Here is a 23725-nt window from a genome sequence, read left to right on the forward strand (position 1 = left end):
TTTGAAAAAACATGAGTGGCAAAGAAACGAAAAAAAAAAAAAGCTGTAAATGATTCTGAAGTAATATTTCGAGAGGAGAAGACGTGCCGTTTTTTTTGTTTACTGTACGGTCAGCGTGTGAGATTCTGAGAACCTGGCCTTCTGTAGCCTCGCTCTGGCCACCGCTTTCTTACACCACCGATAAAAACCAAACGCAAATAAAAGCAAACGATAAAAGCAAAGCGTACAAACAAAACAATAAAATAGACCTTAGTCTAGATATAAGCTTTTTCTATTTTTCTTTTTTTCAAAATGGCCGTAATTGTTTAATGACTAGCATTTCTCCAGTGAGCCGTTGAGCCTCTCGACGGCGCCCTCTGGTGGCCCCTCCGGCTGGTGCGGGTGGTGTTTGGCGTTCAGTTTGTGGTCGTCATCCTCGGCGAGGGGGGCGGGCTCCTCCTCCTTCACCCTGGGCTGCCCCTGCGCCCCCCCCGCGCTGCAGAGCGCCCCCCTGGCGCCCCGGCCCCCCCGGCCCAGGTGGCTGTTGCTCTTCTGCAGCATGTAGTACAGGATGGGGTTGGCCTGGGTGAGGCGGGGCGAGTCGGGTCTCTCCTCCACACCCGCCGCCCATCGCGCGGTCCCCTCGGCCTCGGCCTCCGCCTCCCTCTTCACGGGGACCAGGTTCGCTTTGGGGGAGTCCCGCACCCCCCAGGGAGGAGGAGGCGAGGCAGAGCGGGCGCGGTCGGCGACCCCCGACCCCTGAGGGGCGTGGTCCCAGGGAGAGGCGGCCAGCTTGTAGAGGTGGCCGGGCCTCGCCGGGGGGGGGGTCCCGTTCGCCCCGAGGTCTGAGGGGCGGGGGCCGGAGGGGCTGGGGCTGGGGCTGCCCCGGCGGGGCTGCAGCTGGGACAGGTCCTTCAGGCAGTTGTCGGACAGCAGGAGCTGCTTGAGGACGTTGAAGCCCCCCCCCCGGGCGTCGGCCGGCGGGGAGTTCCCCGCGTGACCCCTGCTGGGGGAGTCGGGCTCCGGCGGGCTCCCCCCGTTTTGGGTCGCCAGTCGTTCAGGGGAACCCGAGACCGAGCGCCGGGCACCGCCGACACCGCTAGCAGCGCTAACCAGCCGCTCTTGAGGGAATCCCTCGATGCAGACCCGTCGCTTTTTAGGGATGGGCGGAGCCTGGGACTCGGCGGGCGGGGCCTGGGGCTCGGTGGGCGGGGCCTGGGGCTCGCTGGGCTCCTCCTTCACGGCTGCAGCGGCGGACATCACAGCCCCCGTCGGGGTGCTCACCGGAAGGCTCCGGCACCGCTGCCTCAGCAGCTGGCTCAGGAGGCCGTCCCTGGGGACGGCGCCGGGGGACCCGGGCTCGGGCTTGACGTCCGCGTGGCGCGCGGCGGCCGACAGGGGGCGGAGCGTCTCGCCGGCCCCTCCCCCCCAGCTCGGCGGCGGCTCGCCCTCGGGCGCCGCCCGGTCGTCCTCCTCGGGCTCCGTCTTGATCCGGACGTCCGGAGGAGGGCTGTCGCGGCGGCTCGATTGGTCGGGCCGCTGTTCCGCGGGCGCGCCCCCGCACGCCGCCCTCTTCCTCCTCCCCCCGCCGGCCGGGGGCTTCTCCCTGCCGCCCGTGGCGCCCAGGAGGAGCTGGAGGACCGTGCGCCTCTCCAGGAGGGTCTGGATCTCCGAGGGGGGATTGGGGGGGCTGGTCCGGGGCGCGTCCGAAACGTGGGACCCGTTGCTCACGACGGGGGCGAGAGGCACGCCGGACAGGGGGGTGCCGTTCCTCAGGATGGGGGTGTTCAGCCTCTCCAGGAGGGTGACGGGGGGGTCGGCTCTCAGCCTGGGAGGGGGGAGCGGGGTCTTCGGGGGCGTCTGCAGTCCGCACTGGGCCAGGTTCTGCAGCAGCTTGCTGGCGGTGAAGGCGGGCTCCCGGGCGTCGGCGTCCGGGTTCGAGGGGGCTTCCGACTTGCACAGGTTCAGGGGGGCGGACTGCGCGGGGGGGGGCGGGGCACGGGCTGTACCGGGACGCGCCGCCGTTCGAGTCCACGCCCCGGGCGAACGGCGGGGGGGCCTGGAACCCGCGACCGCCTGGCCCACCGTGGGGGCTCCGCCCGCTGCTCTCCTCGGGCCTGCACACCGGCGTAAGTCTGCCGGCGGCCGCACCCGGAGCCACGCCCAGACCCCCCGCTGTGTGGGGGGGCTGAAGGGCCACGCCCTGCCGCCCGTCGGGGCTGTCCGAGCTCCTCTGGCCCCTGCCGCCCTCGCCGTTCCGGTGGTCCAGCAGCAGCTGCAGCAGCGTCACCTTGTGGTGCGGCCTGACCGGGGGGGCCGTCTCCGGCTCCTTCTTCACGGCCACCGGCGGCGGCGGGAGGGGCGGGGGGAGGGGCGGGGGCGGGGGGTTCTCTGGCCTCCAGCGGTTGATCAGGGACTCCGTCAGCCTGTCCAGGGAGGAGGAGGACGAGGAGGAGAAGGACGAGGAGGCGAAGGAGGAGGAGGAGGAGGAGGAGCCCGGCGGGGCCCCCGGGGCCCGGCTCCGGACGGACAGGTCGATGGGGGAGCCGCTGGAGCGGGAGCTCTCCGTGTCGCTGCCGTCCCGCGGCGGGAGGAGGCCGTTCTCGGGGCTGGAGTACTCGCCGTCCGACGGGAGGGGCGAGCCGCGGGCGGGGCGGGCGGGGCGGGCGGCGCGGTCGTCGCGGTAGTCCCGCGGGCGGGCGTGGCCGTGGGCGTGGCCGTTGGCGTGCTTCTGCGCGTGGTGGTTGTTCAGCAGGTGCAGCAGCAGGCTGCTGCAGTTCTGGGACGGCCGGGCCGAGCCCCTGTCGAAGCCCCGCCTCTCCTTCGGGGGCTGCGGCGTTCTCCGGGGCGACGAGGCTCCGCCCCCGGTGCCCGGCCCCGCCGGCGACAGCGCCGCCCCGTTTCGGGCGTTCGGGGAGGCCAGCGCGTCGGGGGAGGGCCGGGTTGCCGGGCCGCCGGGGTCCAGCTGCGACTGCTGCGTCGCCATGGCGGCCAGCCTCTCGCTGGCCGAGCGGCCGGAGAGCTGGGCCTTGAGGGCCTGCTCGCGGGAGTACTGCTGCAGGTGCGCCTCGCTGCTAAGCAACAGCGCCAGCTGGCTGCAGGCCACGCTGGGCCTCGGGGAGGGCGAGGGGGCGGGGCTCGCCCGGGTGTTCACCAGGCTGGCCACGGCCTTCAGGCGCGCCGCGCAGGACAGCGAGTCCGAGGCGGACGCCGCCGCCGCCGCCGCCGCCGTGCCGACGCCGGCCCCCTTGCCGCCGCCCGTCGGGGGCTGAGGGGACGGGGCCAGTCTCCCCGGGGTGGGCCGCCGGCGGTAAGGCACGCCGCCGTGGCTCTGCGTCTTGCTCTTCTTCAGGAAGCCCTTCAGGCGGCTGGAGGCGGCGCCCAGGCAGGGGCGGGGCTCGGCGGCGGCGGCGGCGCGGTCGCGCTCCCCGCCCTGGCCCAGGGGGGCGGGCTCGGGCTGTTTCAGGTTCTGCATGATCTGCTGGGACAGGGCCACGGTCTGCAGCCGCGAGCTGAAGGACTGCAGCAGGGAGGCCAGCAGGGTGCTCTCCCCGCCCTTGCACTTCGGGGAGCCCTCCAGAGCCCCCCCGCCCCCGCCGCCGCCGCGCTGGAGCGGCTCCCCCCGGCCCCGCCCGTTCAGCGCCGGCGCCGGCTCCGCCCCCAGGGCCCGCAGCCGGCCCGCCTCCGGCCCGCCGGCCCAGCCCTCCTCCGAGCGGAGCAGCCGGGCCTTCCGGAGGTGCTGCGAAGCGGCGGCGCCCCCCGCCGGAGGCCTCCGGTCCTGCTCGGGGCCGGCGGCGGGGGCGTGGCCGGCCGGGGCGTGGCGGGACGGGGGCGGCCTCGGCTCGGGGCCGCCGTCGCGCCCGCCGGCCTCCGCGCGCCTCGCGCCCGTGGCACCGGGGCCTCCCGCCACCTGATGCATGAGTAAGCCTTCCAGATAAGTTAGCACGGCGGAGTCCTGGTGAGTCTCAGAGCCAGGCTCCTCCCCATGAGTCATGTTCAGCGTCAGGGCCTCGCACCTCGGACCGGCTCAACCACCGCTTAACTGAGAAACCGCTGAGCAGGCAAAAAAAAAAAGGACTTTTATTGTGGAATGCAGTGAAATTTCAGGCTGAGGGTTTAGAGGGGGGGAAGGGGATGGTGTTTTTTGATGTCGCGGAAGCGGGGAAAACGGAGACGGTCCCGTCCCAGGGACCCACGGGGGTGGGGGGGGGGGCCTGAGGAGTTGCGGGGGGCGGGTCAGGCCCCGCGGAGGGCCTCCCAGCGGCTGCTCATCGCTCCAGCAGGACGGACCGAAGGCGCGTTTCGGGCGCGGCGTCCTTCGAGCGGGGCTACTCCTGCAGGACGGGTGGGGGGGCCGGGGGACTCGTCCTGGATCCCGGCGAGCGTCCCATGACTGTGGATTTTTTGGAGATCTTCTGGGTGGCCTCTCAGGCGGCGGGGGGGTGGGGGGCGGGACTTTTGGGTTGGTGTCTCTTCCTTTTCAGGCTCTCCAGATTTCAGACTCCCACAGGGACCCTGCAAAACAACACAAACAACATGACGTGAGAACTACAGATTTTTTAAAATATCCCCCCCACCCCAAACCCCAGAAGCCAAAACATGACATTCATTCAGGTGTCCCTCTCCTAATACCACCCCTGCCTGTACCCACCACTCCAAAATCAGTAGCTCATAGAACCCCGCTCCATTTCAACAGTTCCACATTCCCCATGTCAACTAACCCCCCCCCCCCCCCCCCCCCAAGTCCTCCCACATCTACCCCCTCCCTAATCTTTGCTCTAGACACCAGAAAAAGCACTGTCATTATGACAAACGCAATTAACGAAAGTGGCATTAAGGACCATTTTTTTCCCAATTAAAAAAAAATGAAAGGCCAGGGCTAAAATTTGGCCTAGTTTTTTGTCGAGTCGTTTCACAACAACTGGAGAAGATGGTTCAGTCCTCCTGGTGCTTCTGAAGCAAGAGTATCAAAAATAACTTCAAATAATACTCTAAAACGAACTATTTTAAGGCTTTATTTGATTGAATCATTAGCACGGGGATAAGCCGCTGTCTGGCAGGAGGGGAGTCGCTGGGGAGGAGAGAGCTGAGCTCGGGTTCCAGCTGTCAGGACCGTCTCGCCAGCTTAGCAACTTTGCTGCCAGATAGTGACTTTTAGGAACCCTCCAGTGGCTTTTCAGACACCCCCCCCCCCCCAGAGGCTTTTTTTAGTGAACTAGTGGATTTTAAAGTGACAGCAACCTTTAACGATTTCTGGCCCGGACACTTTTTAAGCAGTTTTCAAAAAGGGCTATCTCCACTTACTATACAGTGCAGTCTGGCAGTATTTGGACAGTGGCAGCATTTTAGTTATTTTGGCTCTGTACTCCAGCTCATTGGATTTTAAAATATAAGAATGAATATGAGATGAAATTATGCTGTCAAATTAAAATGAGGATATTTTACATCTATATCAGGTGTTCCATACAGGAAGTACGGCTCTTTTTATACACAGTCCCCTACAGTTTAGGGGAGCAAACGTAATTGGTCGGTTGGCTGCCCAGCTGTTTCTTGGCCAGCTGTGTGTCACTGCATAATTAGTTCATGCACAATAATGCTAACGAAAGGTCTAGAGCTGATTCTAGCTGTGGCATTTGCATTTGGAGTCTGTCTCTCAACATAAGGACCAAATACGTGTCAATGCCACTAAAGCAGACCATCATGAGCCTGAAGAATCTGAATAAATCGATCAGAGACATAGCCAGAACACTGGGTGTGTCAAAATCAACGGTTTGATACATTGTTCAGAAGCAAGAACACACTGGTGAGCTCAGCTGTAGCAAACGACCTGGTAGACCATGAAAGACCACTTAGTGGATGAGCAAAGAAGGCTTTCAATTGTGAAGAAAAGCCCCTTTTCAACTGTCAAACAGAACAAGAACATTTTCCAGGGTGTAAGCATAGACGTGTCAAAGACTACTATAAAGAGAAGACTACACCAGCATAACTTCAGAGGGTACACTGCAAGATGCAGACCACTGGTAAGCCTCAAGAACAGAACAGCCAGATTAGAGTTTGCAAAGAAGTACACACACCAGCCCACTCACACACACACAAACCAACCTTACACACACACCAGCCCTGGACACACACACCAGCCCACTCACACACACAAACCAGCCCTACACACACACCTGCCCACTCTCATGCACGCATGCATGCACATAAACACACACACACACACACACAAGCCCAGCACACACACAGATCAGGCCTTTGTGAGGACCTGAGGAGGAGGAGGGGCTGGGGGGAAGGAGCCCGGGAGGACACATCACCACCGTGCCTCCTGCTTCTCCGGCTCCTCCTGAGTTCAAAGTAACGCAGCCAGAACAAGCTCGCCTAATCTCATTAATCCACATCACAGAGGAGACCGTGACGGATCCATCGGCACTTCCACACAAACAAACAAACAGCAGCAGCAGCAAAGCACAGCACAGCACAGCACACAGGGCAAAATGCCTCAGTGGAACATCTCACCCAGACAATCCGAGTACAGCCATCGCAAACGTTAGAAGCCCGTCTACACACACTGCGGGTCTTAAAGGCTGCTCTGACCATGACGACTGGCCATATAATGGCTGGCCAATGAGTGCCCTGAATACGGGCTGTCAGTTAGTGCAGTTACACGTCCTCTGCATTTTGGAACCGGACCTGAGCATGCTACGGTGCCGACTGTCTGCAGACCCAAGGAACGCACACGACGGCAGTTCCTAAATCAAAAGTCACAGAATGAGATAACTTTCCCTAAATACAAAATACAGCAAGTACGATGTAAAGTATGGTAAATGTGATGACTGGTCCATTGTTGTAATATAAATATGATGACTGGCTAATGAAAACACACAAGTGTTATACATCTTTTAAATATTTCAGACTTGCGTTTACAAAGGAGATTCATTTTTTTAAACTATTTTTGTTTGAACCTAATTAAAAGGGACATTTTTCATATTAAGGGCATACTGTGCAGGATATTTTACCCTTGCTGTGGTCCTCTGTTTACAATCAAAGTCTCCTCCTCCGTCTTCAACCCCTCCCACTCACTCCTGAGTACCCGACTGAGTCACTGACAATTCATTAGAAAGTACCAGTAAATTTCTCCCATCAATAACTCTAGACTGGACATTACATTGACCGGTTGGGACCACAAACCAGACAGAAATAATTTGAAAACTGGACATTCCGGTCAAAAACTGGACGACTGGCAACCCGAGCTGCATAGCTATACGTAACTTTATTTACAGGTCCAACAGAAAACAAGCCAACTCCACGTCACTTTTCATCCCCGTGGGGAACTGCAGCTGAAGCTACCAGGGAAAAGCATTTCCAAGGTTAACACTAGTTCTTGAACGAGCCCTGTCGGCTTGTCCTTTTGTTTCACTGTATCTGGACCACTGCAGCGGCTAGCTAGCTAACAACAAACACTGAAATCTGATCCCAAACCACAGGCTCTGTAGCCACACCCACCCCTCCTCACACAGAAAAGAGCACCACATCCAGTAACGTTCCGAACACATTCAGAATAAGACCAACAGGTAGCGGTACACAAATTCGACAAAAGTGTGTAAAGACACAGATCGCCAGCGCATCACAGATATGCCCTGGTTATTTCATTATATTTTCAAGGTAGGAATCTTGCATAATATGGAAAAATACATTAGATAAAGATGGGATCTTAGTAGCTCAATAATATATAATAAAAACGTACAATATATATACTTTAAATTATATCTACAAATGAGAAAGCACTGCGAGGAAGCATTTTCTACAAATGTCATCCATTTCTAAAATGGCAGACCGGATAAACTGGTCTGAGGTCAGATCCCGGTCGCCATGGAAACTGAAGTACCCAGGAAACTATATACCTGGACGTTGAAGAAAATCCTTACATTCCAACATTTAAAAAACAGAACTGTTGACAGACTCCACAAACCCTGTCAAATATACCACCCAAAATTACCCGCCATGCACTGAAAATTGCAACAACAAGACCAGGTCAAAACCTAGTACGTGGCTGGACCGGCCGACCAATGGTGTAACTTCATAACTCGGACGACCAATGGTGTAACCTCATCACTCAGTCACAGACATTCGCGTTTATAGGGCTGGCCGCGCTGTTGCGGTCCAGCCAAACAAATAAAAAAACGTTTCCAGGATGAAGAATTCTTTTTTAATCACAAGGCCTTCTAGATCAGACGAGAGAGGAGCGTATTCCCTGTGCTCCCCCTCCCAGATATGTGGGGGGGTGGGGGATGGGGAGGGGTTACAGCTTTGTGACACGCTCTCAATCCACTACAAATAGGAGCGCCATCAACCTGAGAGCAAGCAGGCCAAGATTCCAGCCCTGACTGACGGGCAGATGCCAAGGCCACTCTCCTGTTCCAAGGCCCCCACATCCACATCCAGGGGGGAGCACCACTGACCCTCCCACACTAATTGGCACCTGGCACGGCAGCATCTCGAGGGTGGGGTGGAGGAAGGGGGACCCTTTCGCTGAAATCCACTACCCCCCCCCCCCCCCCCGGGGTCCATATTGGTGTGGCTCTGTGACAAGGTCACATGATTTCCAGGGATGTGACAGCACTGGGGGTGAGGGGGGGGGGGGGTCTCTTGGAAACCTGGGGCCTGGAACCTGTCAGATGCATAGAAACTGTGCTTGTCTCTACAGACAGGGGAGGGAGTCCCAAAGTCAAAGCAGCATCCGTTAAAGGTTAATTAAATCTAATGCTTCCGATTTTCACTCAATGCCAGCGGCTGTCTCTCTGTGTCTCTCTGTCTGTCTCTATCTGTCTGCTGTCTGTCTCTCTCTCTGTCTGTCTCTATCTGTCTGCTGTCTCTCTCTCTCTCTCTCTCTCTCTCTCGGCCTCTCTGTCCATCTGTCTGTCTCTCTCTCTCTTGGCCTCTCTGTCCATCTGTCTGTCTCTCTCTCTCTCTCTGCCTCTCCGTCCATCTGTCTGTCTCTGTCTTTCCTGGCATCTCGGCTTCCATCTTTCGGTCTCCCCGTCTCTCCCTCTCTCTCTCCATCTCTGTGCCTCTGCGTCTCTCTGAAGGTCCCTTCCTTCCAGAGGGCACACAAGCGCCTATCTGTAGTGGAACCTGCCCCCCTCCCCCCCGCCCCCCCGCCCCCCTCGCCACTGCTCGCCTCGGCCTGTTGCTAAGCGTTAAGTGGCCCGGACGGATAATTGATTTGGGCAAACAATGATGACTCTCCACTCCATACGGCTGTCGATATTAGCTGAGCACTGAGCTAATGGGAAACACTGCAGCAAGCAATTATGTTCCCGGACGCCAACAAGAACAATAACAACAACAGCAACACGGCTCCAGAGTTCACACACTTTACCTTCAGCGGGGGGGACAGGTTTAACCCAAACAGACTCTTTAGCATGAAATAACAGTTTTTAATTCACAATCTTTTTTTCCAAGGCATAAATGTCTGTTGTACAACCTCATTAAATAACACGTGACGCAATATACCTTTTATATAAGAATTATTTTTCATTTATCATTTTTACCAGTCTAACTCATAAACAAAGCTATCCATATGAAAAATAGTACGTTGAAGTATATCTGAAGTATACTATTTTATACTTAAGAACACTTGAACTATAACTGAAGTGTACATTAAGCATGCTGAGAGTACTATTTTTTCATATGGGCACACAGAGACTCAGTAGGTCTCCAGACTCATGCTCATTGCTTAATAATAAAGTGGAAATATTTTGTTACACAAATAAAAACTCCCAAGAATTTTCTTGTATAAACTGACATCTGTGCTCATCTAGTCTTTTCATGAACGTTGGAGTCTCAGTTAAAATGGCCGTCCGAATATCGGCCTCGAATTAAAATATCGTCCATCCTCCAACTCAAAGCTGCCGCTCACTGCACACTCTCGCCAAAATTCGACACGCTCGACAGAAGCTTTGACACATCAGCAACTCACAGGAAGCGAGTTTCACAACGAGTGTCAAGATTGTGAACAATGAATGCCAATTATGTCCGTCAAAAAAAAAAAAAAAAAAAAAAAAAAATTTACGAATTAAAATACCGATTTTTTTTTTTAAATAATTCAAATAAAACCTCTGATAATGGCAGCCTTGCTGAGGGCTCAGATCGTACATCCGCAGAGCAGCTCTGAAGGCGGCTGAGAGCACCGCGTTGTTGATCAGGCCTAATTGCCAAGTCCCTGCGCTGCAAGGTCAACTGAACTGGCTGCCCTCGGTCTGACCGCGGCGGCTAATTAAAGGTAGCTTCGCAGAATCGGGGGCGGCTGACATTTCCTGCTAATCTCGGGAGGCGGCCTCCCGTTAGGACTCAGTTTATTTTCCGGACATTGTCGGATCTGGCCGACGGCAGCGGGGCGGGCGCAGGGACAAGGGGAGAGAATTAAGAGCACTTTCCGTTTTTCTTCTGGAAGACAATTTTTAAAAAATCCCCTTTTTTTTTTTTTTTTTTCTTTTTTTTTACTTTGAGCTGCACGTTCGAAACGTGTTCGTAGATGCGTCAGATCGACCGGAGGAGGGGCTCATGAACGATAAGAAGGGGGCGATCCTGCCATTCTGGGCTTCCCCCACACCACACGGTACGTCACGGCACACGTAAAACCTGCACCATTACGGGCTGCCCCGCACGGGACGTCCCGTCACACCCAACACGTGCAGAGTTAGGACTCCCTGGCAGTTTGTGCACAACGCTGAGCGTCCAGAAAGAGCACACGTCTCCACGCAGGCTTCAGTCACGAAAGCGGAGTGCTTGAGAATCCTCTCATTTTATTGAGATATTAGTCTCATACTATTTTCCACACGCCGACACTCTGAAGGCAGCAGAGGCCAGAGGCCACCCCACCCAGCGAGAGCGGTTCCAGAGAAAAAACCGAAAAACAAAAAAAGAGCCCAGAAGCCGTCTGTGAAAATGAGCTCAGCTTGAATCGAGATCAACGGAAATCCTTTGGTGCTGCAAGGAAATTTGGCCTCTTCAGGCGTCTCCGAACGTCACCTTTTTTAAGGCGAGGAGGCGGAGTAACGTCACCGGGATGAGTAAGGGCTTAAAGGCACGACAGCAGGAACGATCGTTCCAAACTTATTCCAAAAGATTCAGTGATTCTCCGCATCCGTTTGCTAACAAGCATCACTATGCCAGCGACAACATCCAAAAGATCTATAATACACAACAGCTTTTTTATTAACATATTGGCATCATGTTGGCATACTGGCATCATAGGGCATCATGACTTGCATCGCAGGGAGGAATTAAAGTGTTATTATATTTCCCTTCCCCCTTCTGCCATGTTTTTTCCTCATTCCTGCCTCCAGTAAACTCACATCGGCGTGCGACGACTCAAACAACACCGGCACCCGCTTGACTTTGTAACCCCGCCCCCTCAGTTTACAGAGAGAAGCCCCGAGGGGCCGAGCGAGGCTTTCGCACGTTCGCGCCTCGTCCCGCTCCAAACGAACGCGGCGATGCGTGTCCACACACCTCCTCCTCCTTCTACTGCTGGAGAGAGCGTCCTGCGGACCGAACCGCCACCCTCCAAAACGCGTCCGCGCTGACGAGGAGCCGTGCGGGTTCACGTACAAGTTCAATTTTGCGAGAGTTCAAAGTTCAGACAACCCGGTTGCCCTCAGGAGGTCTGGAAAAGCACAGAAATGTGCTCACGGACCCGCTTTTATTTTGAAGAACTAGCAGATATGCCGTTTAGCCTTTCCACCGTCCAGCAAATCCCGTGGTTATTAATTTTTTTTTTACACACACAAGGAAGGGTTGCAAAGTTGAGTCCATTAGTCCGGATGGGGATTAGCGAGTGTGTGAGAACCTGACTGCGTTAGGCTCTAAAAGGTGTGGGAGAGTGGACTCAGAAGCATTTTAAACGCGTGCGTTTATGGAGCCCAAAGGCCATTATTGGGGGGGGGGGGGGGGGCTAACGGCTCTGGTGTACGCGAGCGCACAAAAGCAAACCGAACGAGATGTCACCGAGCGATCGCCGTGGTTACCCGCCGTAGTTAGACACCCTGAGTAAGAACGAGAGGTAGAAAGAGGAGCGCGATTCCGATTCCCGCACGCGCTGGAGCAGATAAAAACGCCGCCGCTCGATAGCCACCGCGCCTCAAACGAGCGGGACAAGATTAATTACCCCCCCAAAAAACACCGGCTAATAAACGACTCCCCTTTTCCAGGAATTGTAACCTCATCTGTTCACCGGCTATTTAAAATGCATGATGGGAGAAAAAAAAAAAAAAAAGCGTGCGGGGCCCGCAGTTAAAGTCAAGGTCAGTTGCCGCGGCGAGGCGGCGGACTTGTTGCGACAGCTGCTGCCGATACGAAGCTTTCGCTTTTAATAAAAAGGGACAAACCCGCCCTGCTCGTGAGCGCCGCCGCTAACGTTCGCTCAGCGGAGACCGCCTCCATTTTAAGAACCAAGGTCAGAGTTTTGAGGGGACAGCTCACTCCTGCAGTTCCTATCATTTTAGTCTTCAGCGCGCATTTTCATTTGGCCCAGACAGACCTACCGGCCTTACAATTGCAGGTATCGGATCAGGTATAGGGGCAGTTACAGGGTCAGGTATAGGGATAGTTACATGGGCAGGTATAGGGGCAGTTACAGGGTCAGGTATAGGGATAGTTACATGGGCAGGTATAGGGGCAGTTACAGGGTCAGGTATAGGAGCAGTTATACTGTAGGGTCAGGTATAGGAGCAGTTACAGGGTCAGGTATAGGAGCAGTTATACTGTAGGGTCAGGTATAGGAGCAGTTACAGGGTCAGGTATAGCAGCAGTTACAGGGTCAGGTATAGGAGCAGTTATACTGTAGGGTCAGGTATAGGAGCAGTTACAGGGTCAGGTATAGGAGCAGTTATACTGTAGGGTCAGGTATAGCAGCAGTTACAGGGTCAGGTATAGGAGCAGTTATACTGTAGGGTCAGGTATAGGAGCAGTTACAGGGTCAGGTATAGCAGCAGTTACAGGGTCAGGTATAGGAGCAGTTATACTGTAGGGTCAGGTATAGGAGCAGTTACAGGGTCAGGTATAGGAGCAGTTATACTGGAGGGTCAGGTATAGGAGCAGTTACAGGGTCAGGTATAGCAGCAGTTACAGGGTCAGGTATAGGAGCAGTTATACTGTAGGGTCAGGTATAGGAGCAGTTACAGGGTCAGGTATAGGAGCAGTTATACTGTAGGGTCAGGTATAGGAGCAGTTACAGGGTCAGGTATAGCAGCAGTTACAGGGTCAGGTATAGGAGAAGTTATACTGTAGGGTCAGGTATAGGAGCAGTTACAGGGTCCGGTATAGGAGCAGTTACAGGGTCAGGTATAGGGGCAGTTACAGGGTCAGGTATAGGAGCAGTTACAGGGTCAGGTATAGGAGCAGTTACAGGGTCAGGTATAGGAGCAGTTACATGGGCAGGTATAGGGGAAGTTACATGGGCAGGTATAGGGGCAGTTACAGGGTCAGGTATAGGAGCAGTTACAGGGTCAGGTATAGGAGCAGTTATACTGTAGGGTCAGGTATAGGAGCAGTTACAGGGTCAGGTATAGGAGCAGTTACAGGGTCAGGTATAGGAGCAGTTATACTGTAGGGTCAGGTATAGGGGCAGTTACAGGGGTTGGTGAATATTGGTTTATTGGAACCCATGAAATACTCCCAAAAAGTGCAAACCCGGCCTCCTGGTCACATTGGCAGGCTCATTTACACCAGGCAAGATCAACAGAGCACAGAAAAGTATTTGAATCCAAAACAAATACGTATTTGACCCGGGTCTGCAGACCGCACTAAACAAACCGCAAGACAGCTTAGAGAAACTGACGCACCGTGGCAACCACTCCATCAGAGTGGAAAATTCAAAACTGCCAACTGCCAAAGTACAAAGACACAATACTCCACGACTCAGCCAATGAGGTCCAGGGCCACTCAAATAAGGTTATCACACCTCCCTGTTTTTTTGTAAAATAAATGAATGGATATCAGTGTGCATCTGCGCACAAGCACATCAGACATATATACGGGTCACCGTCCAGCCAATTACAGCCCTGAAAAGCCAGTGAAAACCAGGCCGTGCACGTGACCTATGTACGGAAACAAAAACCTGGGGTAAGGCCACCAGCCTCTCATCTGAGGAGAATTTCCTTTTAAAATTAAGCACGTGTTAAATTTAAATTTTTGCGTTAATTCGTGTTTCCTACCTTCCAATCAGGTCTGAGACGTCATTCGCCCGGAACGAGAGGAAAAAACGCATCGAAACTTTGACTAAGCTGCATTAGGCGCATCAGACAGGAGCCACCACAACAGCAGAAGTCCCTGTTTGTACTCACAGTATACTGAACTAAAAGCAGGTAAAGCTAACGTTCAGGGCCTCTTCTGTACCGCGTCAAGAACTCAGACCGATCGGCTCGGCCCGTCTCTGCGGAATCCGAAATCCACCCGAAGGAGAAGACGAGTCTCGGGGCGGCCTTTAAGGTTTGATTGATCAGAGGCGCGTGCGCGCGGGTGGAGAACAAACGCCCCGGGGCTGCGTCTCCCCACTCAGCCGCCTGCAGAGCAGCGTACCTCTCCCAGGTTCACTCTGAGCCCCGACGCTCGCACAACCGCGCACGTTTTAAAACCGGGATCGCGATCCCTGCGACGCAGATTGAAGTTCGCGGCCGCCTTTTCCGACGCGCCAAGGCGGACCGGATTCCCCGCGCCCCGCGTCACGCCGCGTTCCTCCCGCTCTCTTCCTCTTCCTCAGGAGCCTCCGCGTTTCGCGACGGGAGCCGAGCGGGGACTTAGCGGCGCCGCGACACCCCTTCGCTGACCTTGAGCCACCTCCGAACGCGGCGCTAGGGACGGGGTTAGCCGGCGCGGGCAGGGGTTCGGCTAGCCTCACACATCGTCTGCGTCAGGGCAGAGGAAACATTACACTCACACTCCCGCCACCACACTGGCTCTCTGCAAAGCCAGCAAGACGCAACTGCGTACAAACACATAAAAAACACATTACACAAACACACACACACATTACACAAACACATAAAGACAGACATTACACAAACATAAAGACAGATGCTACACAAACATACACACACACTACACAAACACAAAGACGGACGCTATACAAACACACACACTACACAAACACAATCACACATACTACACAAACACATAAAGACAGACGCTACACAAACACAAACACACTACACAAACACAGACACACTACACAAACACATAGACACACACTGCAAAAACACAAAGACAGACGCGACACAAACACATAAAGACAGACGCTACACAAAAGTGGTGGGTTCTGGGTGGTTTACGTATGAAGCGTCTGTTTTTGGTCAGGGCGCGTTTGTTGTAAATGGGGCGGATGGTGTGCTCAGAGGTGAAAAGCTCACAGAAACGCCACGCTCGTCGCCAGTGAGTCAACACAGCGCCCTGAACGCTCGCACCACCCAGAGTTTACTGTAAACCGGCACGGTCTAAAACAACCATTACGTCAGGCCCTTAAATGTCACCCTGGGCCTCCCCCGCAAACCCTCCTCAGCCCCTGCTCTCAACACAATAAGGTGAGTGTGTGTGAGGCGGAGTCTGGCCTGTAGTGTGTAGTGTGTAGTGTGTGTGTGTGTGTGTGTGTGTGTATGTGTGTGTGAGGCTGAGTCTGGCCTGTAGTTGTGTAGTGTGTGGGTGTGTGTGTATGTAGTGTGTGTGTGTGTGTGTGTGTGTGAGGCTGAGTCTGGCCTGTAGTTGTGTAGTGTGTGTGTGAGGCTGAGTCTGGCCTGTAGAGTGTAGTGTGTGTGAGGCTGAATCTGGCCTGTAGTGTGTAGTGTGTGTGTGTGTGTGTAGTGTGTGTGTGAGGCTGAGTCAGGCCTGTAGTTGTGTAGTGTGTGTGTGAGGCTGAGTCTGGCCTGTAGTTGTGTAGTGTGTGTGTGTGTGTGTGTGTGTGTGGTGTGTGTGTGAGGCTGAGTCTGGCCTGTAGTTGTGTAGTGTGTGTGTGTGTGTAGTGCGTGTGGCAGTAAGATGACAGATGCATAGAGCTGGCTTGAGTTAGCAGGGCCTGCTGCCAGCCTCTCTCTCTCTCTCTCCTTCTCCCTCTCCATCTCTCTCTCTCTCTAACTCACTCGCTCGCTCTTTCCCTCCCCCTCTCTCTCCCGGCGGAGCGGGTCAGGGACCGCGGGGCAGCTCCGGCGGTGCGGGGAGAGGGAGCGGCGCTTTCGGAGCCAAATGGAGTGAGATTGGACAGGAGTTATGATTTGTGTGTGTTCGCCCGTGATCGCGACACGGGCTAGATGCTGCCGACACGGGCGGCGGGTGAAAAGGCCGGGCACTGCTCCCCCCACCCCCCGCCCCCACCGCCCCTTCCCACTCCTCCCCCCACACTCCACACCTCAACCGCTCTTGCTCCATCACCCCCCCCCCCCGCCCATTCCCGCCCCCAACGTGTCTGTTTACAAACACGCTTTGCGCCCGAGGAGGGACATCAGCGTTGGGTGAGGGACCTCCGGCCCCGCGGATTAGCACATCAAAGCAGGGGAAGTGCGGCAGCCACACGAATGCGTGATCCTGCCCGAAGCGTGTGGGGGGTGGGGGGGGGGGTAGAATTAACCCCTGATCAGCGTACGGGTCACAGACTCCACGCTCAGATCGATACGGACGAACGGGGCACGGGGAAAAACCCATTCAAGCGCGCTGCCGCGTAAAATGCAGAAACCCTACTCGCGATCGTCCTTTCCTTTTTCGTCAAACCCCGCGGTAAACCAGGGAAGCGTAGCTTTTAAAATGAAGGCACCCTGGCCGTCCTCCTTCGAAGGCGGGCCACTGTAATGTCCGATATGTGACAGGGATAAATTTCCTTTGTGAAGAGTAGGGTCAAGTTACCAACAACGAAGCGCGACTGAAAACATCTGTTAGCGTACGACTGGAAACAATCTCAAATCTATAGGCCTAGTTTTTTTTTTATATCACTGCTATAAAGATGAAAGCATCATTACAAATAATTTTAAAAGCTGTGAAGCTGAAGGACATTAGCTTCACAGCTGGAAGATGTTGCAGCAAATTGTCTTTGGCAAACATTGTCTTTAGCCATCAAATTTCCACCTATTTAACATTAGCCTGATTCTCGGCATGATATCACTGATGGAGATATAGATTTTTAAGTTGCAGATAGCTCTGTTGGAGATATATGAAAATATCTCCAACAGAGCTATCTGCAGCTTAATTTGATTTCCATTGTTTTTGAAAACACTGAAATACTCTTGTACGCAACAACAGCAGGTTTCTTACATTTAACAGCGGTTTAAGAAGAAGTTTTCGTGCATTCCGCCACCTACAGGACTGGAGTGTACCAGCTGCACAAATGCGCATTTCAACAACGGGTCGGTCAATCAGCCAGTCAGTCACTTACAAAACTGAGAAACTCAGCCACACACTAAACACAAATCAGCCAGTCAGTCACTTACAAAACTGAGAAACTCAGCCACACACTAAACACAAATCAGCCAGTCAGTCACTTACAAAACTGAGAAACTCAGCCACACACTATACACAAATCAGCCAGTCAGCCACTTACAAAACTGAGAAACTCAGCCACACACTACATACAAATCAGCCAGTCAGTCACTTACAAAACTGAGAAACTCAGCCACACACTAAACACAAATCAGCCAGTCAGCCACTTACAAAACTGAGAAACTCAGCCACACACTACATACAAATCAGCCAGTCAGCCACTTACAAAACTGAGAAACTCAGCCACACACTACATACAAATCAGCCAGTCAGCCGCTTACAAAACTGAGAAACTCAGCCACACACTACATACAAATCAGCCAGTCAGCCACTTACAAAACTGAGAAACTCAGCCACACACTACATACAAATCAGCCAGTCAGCCACTTACAAAACTGAGAAACTCAGCCACACACTAAACACAAATCAGCCAGTCAGTCGCTTACAAAACTGAGAAACTCAGCCACACACTACATACAAATCAGCCAGTCAGTCACTTACAAAACTGAGAAACTCAGCCACACACTAAACACAAATCAGCCAGTCAGTCGCTTACAGAACTGAGAAACTCAGGCACACACTACATACAAATCAGCCAGTCAGCCGCTTACAAAACTGAGAAACTCAGGCACACACTACATACAAATCAGCCAGTCAGTCACTTACAAAACTGAGAAACTCAGCCACACACTACATACAAATCAGCCAGTCAGTCACTTACAAAACAGAGAAACTCAGCCACACACTACATACAAATCAGCCAGTCAGCCACTTACAAAACTGAGAAACTCAGGCACACACTACATACAAATCAGCCAGTCAGTCACTTACAAAACAGAGAAACTCAGCCACACACTACATACAAATCAGCCAGTCAGCCACTTACAAAACTGAGAAACTCAGGCACACACTACATACAAATCAGCCAGTCAGTCACTTACAAAACTGAGAAACTCAGGCACACACTACATACAAATCAGCCAGTCAGCCACTTACAAAACTGAGAAACTCAGCCACACACTACATACAAATCAGCCAGTCAGTCACTTACAAAACTGAGAAACTCAGCCACACACTACATACAAATCAGCCAGTCAGCCACTTACAAAACTGAGAAACTCAGCCACACACTAAACACAAATCAGCCAGTCAGCCACTTACAAAACTGAGAAACTCAGCCACACACTACATACAAATCAGCCAGTCAGTCACTTACAAAACTGAGAAACTCAGCCACACACTAAACACAAATCAGCCAGTCAGCCACTTACAAAACTGAGAAACTCAGCCACACACTACATACAAATCAGCCAGTCAGCCACTTACAAAACTGAGAAACTCAGCCACACACTACATACAAATCAGCCAGTCAGCCGCTTACAAAACTGAGAAACTCAGCCACACACTACATACAAATCAGCCAGTCAGCCACTTACAAAACTGAGAAACTCAGCCACACACTACATACAAATCAGCCAGTCAGCCACTTACAAAACTGAGAAACTCAGCCACACACTAAACACAAATCAGCCAGTCAGTCGCTTACAAAACTGAGAAACTCAGCCACACACTACATACAAATCAGCCAGTCAGCCACTTACAAAACTGAGAAACTCAGCCACACACTACATACAAATCAGCCAGTCAGTCACTTACAAAACTGAGAAACTCAGCCACACACTAAACACAAATCAGCCAGTCAGTCGCTTACAGAACTGAGAAACTCAGGCACACACTACATACAAATCAGCCAGTCAGCCGCTTACAAAACTGAGAAACTCAGGCACACACTACATACAAATCAGCCAGTCAGTCACTTACAAAACTGAGAAACTCAGCCACACACTACATACAAATCAGCCAGTCAGTCACTTACAAAACAGAGAAACTCAGCCACACACTAAACACAAATCAGCCAGTCAGTCACTTACAGACAGTCCGAGGCTGGCCTGTAATTACAGCTAAGGCCTGCGGGGCAACAGGTGATCATTTCACAGAACGACAGCTGCTAAGTAAGAGTTACAGGGTTACCATCGGAGAAACCACAGCCCCCCAGCGAACAGCGAAGGGGGGGGGGGCAAGACGCGAGAGTCTCAGTGCCGTCTGAGAGCACTGCTTTCTGAACGCCCAACGGGATCGTCTGCTACAGTGAGTCCTCTAAGCAAGCCGGGGGGAATCAGGGGGAGTCACAGAGAAAGAACCAGAGAAACCTCAAACACACAGGGGGAAATTCATATCGTAGAGCAGGTACTCCTTACGGCTGTAGAGTAAGTAGCCCTGATGGCTAAGCCTCACTCCTCTCCAACTTCGATATAATATCGCCTATGAAATGCTCAAATATGGGACAACAATATTTTTTAAACATGCCAAGACACCTGCAGGTACACCGTAACTAGTGCAGAGCATGTCGGTGCGGTGCTCACTTTGACAGGTGCTAAGGTCTGAGGAAAGTGCATCATACACAGAAAGCTATTTCGTGAGGAATCTCATAATCGTCACATCAACCCCTCCCAAGACCCACAGTTGAATCACCTCATTAAGAATTCATGCATACTTCAATGCATCCATTATTTATGTATCTGTGTATTTGCTTCGCAGACACCTTTCCTGAGGGCAATTCAAACATCGAATGTTTCACATTTTGTCAATAAAGTTGGACACTCAATGGGCCAATGGCAGCGCACCAACTGAGGACTGTTTCGCCGACATTTCTCACTTCCTTAAGCACTCCACCAGATGACCGAGTACCCCCTCCCTCCCTCCCCCCCCCCCCCCCCCCCCCCCCGCCGCCAAGCGCAATCATTCATAATCGCTCTAATTACAGCTCAAACGCAAACAGCGCCGCCGCCGCAGTCCCTGTGTACCCAGGAGTTACCGCCGCCGCCCCCGTCGCGGTCACACACGAAACCCAGAACCCCGTCAAACGGAGCGGCGGGCGCTGCTCACACACGCCCCCGCGGGGGGAACGGCGTGCGGCGCGGCGGGAAGAAAACCCCGCTCCGCGCCGACGGAACAAAAGGCCCGCCGGAGGAGAGCCGCACGGCGGGTCAGGCGGCCAGACGCGGAGGTTAAGCAAAGCGGGGTGGAGCTCTTACGTAACGACGAGCGCAGAGACACACAACCCTCAGCCAGGCCCTCTCCTCCTCCTCCTCCTCCTCCTCCTCCTCCCCACAGCTACGATGCCCAGAGCAGGTAGAGTGGAGTAATCAATTTGCTCTGCAGGCACAGGCACTCGGCTGGAATACTAATGTGGAGCAGCTCTCTCTCTGACTCTATTTCTCTTACTCTCTCCCTCTCTCTCTCTCTCTCTACCCCCCTCCCTCCCTCCCTGACGCACTCTCTCTCAGTCTCTCTCCCTCTCCTCTCGACGCCCCCCCCCCCCCCCCCCATGCCCCCGCCCCTGACAGGTGTAAGGACAGGGGCGAGGCGTCGTCTTCGCAGATAACTGCCGCCACAAATCAAGCCTGCCTGTGAGAGAGGCGCGTGAGCTGCAGCTCCGCTCCAGACCAGAGACGCGGCTGAGAGTGACCCAGCAAGGTCAGCTCCAACCTGGAGTAACCCAGCAATCTGAGAGTGACCCAGCAAGGTCAGCTCAAACCTGGAGTAACCCAGCAGTCTGAGAGTGACCCAGCAAGGTCAGCTCAAACCTGGAGTAACCCAGCAGTCTGAGAGTGACCCGGCAAGGTCAGCTCCAACCTGGAGTAACCCAGCAGTCTGAGACGCGGCTGAGAGTGACCCAGCAAGGTCAGCTCCAACCTGGAGTAACCCAGCAGTCTGAGAGCGACCCAGCAAGGTCAGCTCCAACCTGGAGTAACCCAGCAGTCTGAGAGTGACCCAGCAAGGTCAGCTCAAACCTGGAGTAACCCAGCAGTCTGAGACGCGGCTGAGGGTGACCCAGCAAGGTCAGCTCCAACCTGGAGTAACCCAGCAGTCTGAGAGCAGCACAACTAAGTCAACCTCAAACCTGTAGTAACCCACACACACACACACACAGCAAATACACACACAAAGAAGGGCGAGTCCATCAGAGTGAACTAATTATTCACATTTACTCCTGATGTATTTGTCATTTTTTATATTTGTGCTTTGAGGGGTAGAAACTGGGAGGCCAGACAGTACACAGCAAGTAGCCAATCAGCTGCCAGTTCTTAAGGCTACTTGTGTTCTCAGCCTTTGGAGCGGTTACATTGCGGCACATATGCTAGGTTTTGTTATTCAAAGATGGGGAAACTGTGTGTGTGTGTGTGTGTGTGTGTGTGTGTGGGGGGGGGGGGGGGGGGGGGGTCAAGCAGTGTTGAGACCAAAAACAAGCTGAGAGAGGGAATCTATGCTAAGCTAAAATAGGTTAAGCTAAGCTAGGCTAAGATTACCTAGGCTAAGCTAAGACAAAATAATTTAAACTAGGTTAAGATTGCCTAGGCGAAACTATGCTAGGCTAAACTAAGATAGTTTATCTTAGGTAATCTTAACCTAGGATAGGCTAAACTAGGCTAAACTAAGCTAGGTTAAGATTACCTAGGCTAAGGTAAACTAGGCTAAACTAAGCTAGGTTAAGATTACCTAGGCTAAGGTAAACTAGGCTAAACTAAGGTAGACTAAGATTTCCTGGGCTAGGCTAGGCTAAGCTAAGATAAAATAATTTAAACTAGGTTAAGATTGCCTAGGCGAAACTATGCTAGGCTAAACTAAGATAGGTTAAGATTACCTAGGCTAAGGTAAGATAGGCTAAACTAGGCTAAACTAAGATAGGTTAAGATTACCTAGGCTAAAGTAAGCTAGGCTAAACTAAGCTAGGTTAAGATTACCTAGGCTAAGGTAAAATAGACTAAACTAAGGTAGACTAAGATTTCCTGGGCTAGGCTAGGCTAAGCTAAGCAGAGATGCACAGGTCCTCAGCTGCTGAGCTGTGCCCTGGGGGGGACGGCACAGTGCCCTGGCATCCGAGCACTGCTGCTGTACTTCTCCCAAGCGGAGGACACAGAGGGAACACAGACAGAGCGACCGGCGGCACAACACTGGATTCGAAAAGAGGAGGGGGGGGGGGGGGGCGAGAGAGAGCACCGAACAGCGCCATCAATGGGTTACAGATAGCGCTTCTTGACAATACGGTAAGAAAATTAATCTCCTGTGTCATTGTGAGACCATGAGAAAAGAACAGCCCTGGAGCATGGAGAGCGAGGGGGGGGGGGGGGGGGGCGGTGGAGAAGGAGAGCGAGGCAGAGGAGGAGAGAGATAGACAGAGGGGGAGGGAGAGACAGAGAGAGGGAGAGAGAGAGAGAGAGAGAGAGAGAGAGAGATAGACAGAGGGGGAGGGAGAGAGGATGCCTGCCATTGCAGCAGGAAGATTTCATTACAGTGCATAACGAGCGTGATTATCCACTCTTAACGAGAGGACGCAACCTCACCTTGCCAGCCTTCAACACAGCAGGGGAGAGAGAGAGAGAGAGAGAGAGAGAGGGGGGAGAGAGAGAGAGAGAGAGAGAGAGAGAGAGGGGGGGGGGAGAGAGAGAGAGAGAGAGAGAGGGGGGGGGGGGGGAGAGAGAGAGAGAGAGGGGGAGAGAAAAATACAACCACCATTTAAAAAATACAAATTCAGATCCAGAACACACTCCGGAATCAGCTCCTGTCAACTGCCTACTGCTCGAGCAACCATGGAGCATCGGAGAGAGAGAGAGAGAGAGAGAGAGAGAGAGAGAGAGAGAGAGGGAGCGAGGCAGACGAGGAGAGGGAGGGGGAGAGAGGGAGGGAGAGTGAATGAGGGAGACAGAGAAAGAGGAAGATAGAGGAAGAGGGAGAGGGAGAGAGAGGGACAGGGAGAAAGAGAGGGAGACAGAAAAAGAATGAGAGAGAGAGAGAGAGAGACAGCAACAAAACACCTTAAAAAAGGGAGCAGGGAATGGTATCAGAGGGGGGGAGGGGGAGGGGGGCAGGGACAGCGCCAATAGCATTGCCCTTGACACACTGACATCAGGCTACTGTCATGTGACACTCTGTCATCCGCCACCTGGCAGAACGTCCACCTTCTCACGACCTCATCCTGCAGTGACCCGCGGCGCCGCGCGGAGCGGGCGGGGGATGGGGGCGGGGGGCGGGGGGGGGCCCTCCCACTGCAGGGCGGGAAGGTCGAGCAGGTCACCCTGTCCTCATCTGTAATCCGCTGCCATTCGTCAGCGGGCGGGCGGGCGGGGGGGGTAGGGGATGGGGGATGGGGGATGGGGGATGGGGGGGG

General features: G+C 53.8%; 1 protein-coding gene across 1 annotated transcript; it reads right to left on the minus strand.

Moving 5' to 3' along the window:
- On the minus strand, positions 1-4172 carry nrip1a (nuclear receptor interacting protein 1a). The gene is given in 2 exon segments (XM_035385655.1): positions 1-2134; positions 2136-4172. Coding segments are annotated over 2 exon segments (3660 nt in total). The 5' UTR covers positions 3974-4172; the 3' UTR covers positions 1-312.
- Positions 4173-23725: the final 19553 nt, after the last annotated feature.

Source organism: Anguilla anguilla, chromosome 12, assembly GCF_013347855.1.
Source record: "Anguilla anguilla isolate fAngAng1 chromosome 12, fAngAng1.pri, whole genome shotgun sequence".
NCBI classification, from domain to species: Eukaryota; Metazoa; Chordata; class Actinopteri; order Anguilliformes; family Anguillidae; genus Anguilla; species Anguilla anguilla.